Here is a 5,932-nt window from a genome sequence, read left to right on the forward strand (position 1 = left end):
GTTCATTTGTTTTGGTTGTGTTGACCTAGAACCTTCATGGGCACCTTTCCCTGGACTTCCAAAGCCCAGGGGAACCAGCAGCTCAGGGATTCTTTTGAACCTATAGCTATGCATTTAAAAGAAATTGTGTAAAATGTGATAATGCGATTGTGATGGGAGCTCAAAAAGAGCCATAATGTGTTATTTGCCACAAAATCATTTTTTTTTTCCTGGGCTTTGGCATGATATGGTTTTACAATGGCTCTTTTAAATGTGTGAGGGTATTAGATGAGGTATCTGTATCTTTGTTGATAAGCATGAAATATTTAGGATTGTGTCCATGTGTCATTGGCTGACAATTAAATTTAAATTAGCTGGTGTTAGATATTTATTTTCTCCATGCTCATATATTATTATAATCATTTCCATTATCTTCATTAGGTTTATTTTCATGCCTTATCACTGTGAAAAATTAAGTCTGCAAGTTTGTTTCCTTTAAAGGTTGTGCTGCTTTTATCTGTAAAAATTCTTGAAGTGATTGAATATAGAGTACAGAACAATTCTTTCCTTTGCATAAAATGTATTTGAACATAAGAGTAGATATCGTCTTAAGAACAAATATATTAAATATGCAAGTCTCTGCATATATTTATATATGAAATAGACATAGCTCTATAGATATATAGATAAATTGGCCTAGATTAATAGACATAAAATTCATCAGAAGACTATATTTTCTGATATCAAAAATTCATTTCAACCCACACAATTTGAAATGTAGTACTTATCCTATCATATATTTATGTGCTGTTCTTTTAATGATCACTAAGACTCAAGGAGTACTGAAATATCATGGTTTTTAATTTGAAAAATTTCTATGAATCATGAAGAGATGAATGTGTCTATACTGTTAGAAGGAACAGGTTTTTGGCTTAAAATTCTGGAGGTGCAAAGAGCATGTGTAAATCTGCCTTTTCAAGCTTTTCCACAAGAGAGATGTTTTCAGAGCATTTATTTATTTATTTAACACAGCTTTACTGGTACTTATTGTGTATATATAAAAAATGTTACAGACACTAAAACAGGTTTGCCCATTAAGAATTCATAGGTAGCAGGCGCGCCTCCATCAGGCAGCAGCTGAGGTCGCAGCCATGGACCAAGCGTCGTCTTCCTCGACCAAGTCAGCCCACGGAGTCAGCTTGACCGAAGACCACGACACCCGGGACCAGCTCCCTCATCCCACCGGTGTCTTTCAGGTTGCAGAAAAGATGGAAAAAAGGACATGTGCACTTTGCCCCAAAGACATCGAGTACAGTGTCCTATACTTTGCACAATCAGAGAATATAGCTGCTCACGAAAATTGTTTGCTGTACTCTTCAGCACTTGTGGAATGTGAGGATACTGATCCATGTAATAAAGACAGAAATTTTGATGTGGAATCAGTAAAGAAAGAAATCCATAGAGGAAGGAAGTTGAAATGTGCATTTTGTAAAAAAGGAGGAGCCACCGTGGGATGTGATTTAAAAGCCTGTAACAAGAGTTACCACTTTTTCTGTGCCAAGAATGACAACGCAGTTCTACAAACTGATAAATTTCAAGGAATTTTTAAAGTGTTTTGCAAACAACATGCTTCACTGAACAACGCTCATAATGACCTACTCCCAGGAAATTCTCTGGCTGGAATCTTCCATCCTCACTACAATCAGAGGGCCAAACGAGGACGTGGAGTGAAAAGAAAAAGAGGAAGGAAGAAACGTCTCTCAACAGACATTCATGTACAGCTACCTGAAACGTTGATATTAGACAGATTCATAAAACAAATGAAGGACGAGGATGGCAGACACACAGATGCAACTGTGAAGATTGACTTTCTTAAGAAATGTAAGGAAGTGGGGCTTCTTAATGATTTATTTGAAGAAATAGTAGACAAACTTCACTTGATTCAGGAAAGACTCCTGGGTGACACTGCTTCTGATTCAGACTATGAAGAAATCGGGACTTCACTTTTTGACTGTAAATTGTTTGAAGACACATTGTCAATTTTCAAGCAACAATACAGAAAAAAATCCATCAATTTGAAGAAAGGCAGCAGCAATTGAAGGAAGAGATTGAGGTACTTCAGGACTTAAACAAAACCATGTACTTTCTTCAAGAAGATAGAGAAGTGAAGTCAAGTTCTACTTCAGTATCTTCTGTGTCTTCTAAGGATTACCATTCCCTAAACCAGGAATGAGGCTCAGTTGCAAGCAGGCTGCAAACTGAAGGCCTGACCTGTGGAAGCCACACATCTTTAGAACTAGGCCTCTCTTGTCTCTCTTCAGTCCTCATCAACTCTTACCTGTCCTTGCTGATCAACATTTCATTTGATCCTGCCTCTTATCATCTCACTTCTGCTCTCCAGTAAAATGTTTCTGAGATTCTGCTTGAGTAAACTGGATCATACCTCCCATCTCCCTCCCTCTGCACTGAAAATCCTCTGGCAGCTTCGTGCTGGTGTATCCTCACCCCCCTCAATCCCCTCCTCTGTTCCCCCACTCCAGTGATCAACGTTGATTCTAGCAACACACAAGGTGCTCCTGGAATATAGGCTCCCCAGGGCTTTTGCTCATCTTGCTGTGAAGCCTTAACTGCTTTTACCTTTCTCTGCCTGTTTCTCCTGCAGATCTCATTATACCATTATATCATTCCATTGGAGTACTTTTCCTTCCCTTCACTTCCCAGTGTAACCCACTGTATCTTGTATCACTCCATTATCATACCCTGAGGGCAAAAACTCACTATTCCTGTGTGTTATTCCCAATACATTCCCAGCACCTAGCATGCTCAATAAATGTTGAATAAATGCAAAAAAAAAAAAAAAAGAATTCATAGGTAGCAAAACATCCATAAGATGCTTTAAAGTTCACAAACTTTACACACATTTTTTCAGTTTTATTGTCAATTACAGAGTGATGTTGTCTCTATAAATAAGAGGACTGAAAAATTATCAGGTTTCAATAAGAAGTAAATGAAGTAAAATAAGTATGTATCAACCTAAAACTCAATACAAAACTCTCATAGGTTAAACTGTGTTAGGGAGTTAACTCCAACAACTAACCGAATCTTGAACTAGTGCCCTATTTAGGAAGAGTGACCTGTCTATCTAGAACAGCACAGTTGAGAGAAGAATTTATAAAACATTTTACTGAAGCTTTGAGGAGGAAAGTTGAACAGTTTGAACATGTGTCTTCTTTCTTACTCAATATTCTCTTCCTTCAAATTCTTATGATCACAAGGGCTCAATTCTCCCCCTAGGTGATATCTACATGCCTGGTCATTCCTTTTCAGCAGATTTCCTAGACACCTTTTATCTCCCCTCTCCTTGGCCTTCTAAAAATCTTTTTCTCTCAATTCCTCACTCCCAAAATTTCTTGTCATGTTGTTAGTCTTTCAGCTCCATTTATTAAATTAAATTATATTAAATTAAATAATTATATATTAAATAAAAAGATTGATTAAATTCTGGAATGCAAAAGGGTAAAGAAAAGGGACTTTCAGAATGTTCTGCCCTCAGTATGTGGTAACTGCACAGATTAGCATTTATGTGGGTATCTCCTGTTCTGTAGCATGCTAAAAGAGTATCGGTAACTGCTTCATCATGTATGTATAAAGCCCTTACATATTTCAGCAGGAAATAATTCAGTAGAGCAAATTAGTTGCTTATAACATCAGTAGAATGTATCAAAGGGAAACTGAACTTTCAGGAAATGATGAAAGACCAGAATCACAGGAAAGCCACCTCTGAAAATCTCAGCTGTATTTCACAAGTAAAGCAGGTGATTGACATCAATTTAACAGAAGGCCGATGCAAAAGACACATGTATCTGTCTACTGCCCTTTCAGTGAAACAGTTCCTTCTCTTGCATATAGGTCTAGCCACTCACAAGGGGAAGAGGTTACATGAAAGTGTGGATATCAGGAGGTAGGGATCACAGAGAACCATTTTAGAAGGTGTCTACCACACATATTTTTCTGGATGGCTTTTAATTAATTCCACTCATTATTTACTCACTTGCACTTAGAGTTCATCGTCTTTAAGCTGGAATGTTTTGTTTTCTGGTTTTGGCATATTACAAACCAATTTAGGCATTTAATATATTTAGAAAATGGTGGATTACTTGGAGCTATAAGTAATATCCTCAGGTCAATTTCTGTTCTGCTCTTTTTCAGTTGAAGACCCTGAAGTGCAGTTAAAACACATGTTTTCAGCTTCATATTTAGCTCAACATACACTCCGAGCATAAGCTATAACAAACAAAATGGTCTTTGCCGGTGCCATGACACATTATACCTAAGACCGACCCTTATCACACTAGAGCTTTAGGACTGTTGCAGTAACCATGTGTCTCTTGAACTGCTCAGAGCTCTTTATGATTACCCAAAATGCAGATACCTTCCAGTTTCTGGTCTGAAATGTAAGGGTCTTAGAAGTCATCACATCATCTGTATAGGGAGATACAAAGAATCATGACGTAATACGGGAGAAATCCCCATAGAGGAGCCACCACAGGAATCAGTATCAAAGTAGGAAAACCTGAGCCGTAACTGAGACTTGCTGGAAGCTCAGTGGTCAAGTCTGAGAGTTCAAAACTCCAGTGGGACCCAGCCCTCATACTTTTATGTATTTTATCTCAAGGACCACTACCAGGTTGTCACAGAGATGATCAAGGAAAAAACTCTGCAGCTTTTGTCAGGAATTGGGGAAAAGTAACCAATTGAAATATGCCCGAGTATTCCATTCTTCTTACAAAGACATACCCTCCAGGCAAAACTATTTTATTACCTCTTAACCTATTGAGGTTTTATTAGAGTATAATTTCCCTCTGGGGAGAAGGAAATACCCAACTCCAGGTTCCTCTACCATCTTATCCAACCTAAATGGATGAAGAAAATAAGAAGGAAAAAAAAAAAAAAAAAAAAAAGGCTGAGATGCACTAGTGAAGTTCAAACCCCAGGGCACAGGTTCATCAAAAGCCTGAGACCTAATCATAGAACCTTAGAACACTGACCCTCTTCCTGAACCTTACCACTGTATTACTAAAGTTCTGTTTACTCCTTTCAACCTGTATCATATCTATGTTTCAACAGGAAATTAGAAGACAAAATAAAAAGTAAAACACAGTTTAAAAGAGACATAGCCATCATCAGGACCAAACTCGGATATGGCAGAGATGTTGGAATGATCAGATCATGAATTTAAACCAACATGCAAGTCCAGATAGAAAATATAAACAGAGAAATGGAAATTCAAAAAAGGAATAAAGAAGAAATGCTAGAGATTAAAAAAAAAATCCTATACTAGAAATACATGCCTTAAAAAAAGAGATTTTATTTATTTATTTGAGAGAGAATGAGTAGTAGGGTGATGGACAGAGGGAGAAGCAGATTCCCTGTGGAGCAGGGAGCCTGACTCAGGGCTGGATCCCAGGACCCTGAGATCATGAACTGAGCCAAAGGGAGACGCTTAACAGACTGAGCTACCCAGGATCTCCAAAGTAAATGCCTTTGATGGACTTGTTAGTTAACTAGACATGGCAAAGGAAAGAATCTCTAATCTTGAGGGTATGAAAACAGAAACCTCCACAACAAGAAAGCAAATAAAAGAAACATTATGTTGAACAAAAGAAGTCAGGTACAAATTAGTATGTAATAAACAGCATAGTCCCATTTCATCACAGTCAAGAATGAGTTAACATAGTTAATGGTGAGATAAATCAGAATAGTGGTAACCTCTGGGTAAGTACTAACTAGGAAGTATTAAAAAGGAGTATTCTGAGGTGCTTGAAACATTCTCTACCTAAGCCGTGGTTGTTTCAAGAGTTCCTGTGTGTCCACACACACGTATTTCAATAGACATGATTTACTGAAGACATCCCTAAAGCCAGATTACTCACATGATAAAAACTGAAAAGTG

General features: G+C 37.7%; 1 protein-coding gene across 1 annotated transcript; it reads left to right on the forward strand.

Moving 5' to 3' along the window:
- The first annotated feature begins 1,112 nt into the window (after positions 1-1,112).
- LOC116854325 (PHD finger protein 11-like) lies at positions 1,113-2,840 on the forward strand. Its single transcript, XM_032836079.1, is given in 2 exon segments — positions 1,113-2,010; positions 2,013-2,840. Coding segments are annotated over 2 exon segments (1,080 nt in total). The 5' UTR covers positions 1,113-1,130; the 3' UTR covers positions 2,213-2,840.
- The last annotated feature ends 3,092 nt before the right edge of the window (positions 2,841-5,932 follow it).

This window comes from Lontra canadensis, unplaced genomic scaffold (assembly GCF_010015895.1).
Source record: "Lontra canadensis isolate GAN:19392208 unplaced genomic scaffold, GSC_riverotter_1.0 scaffold90, whole genome shotgun sequence".
In the NCBI taxonomy this organism is placed as follows: domain Eukaryota; kingdom Metazoa; phylum Chordata; class Mammalia; order Carnivora; family Mustelidae; genus Lontra; species Lontra canadensis.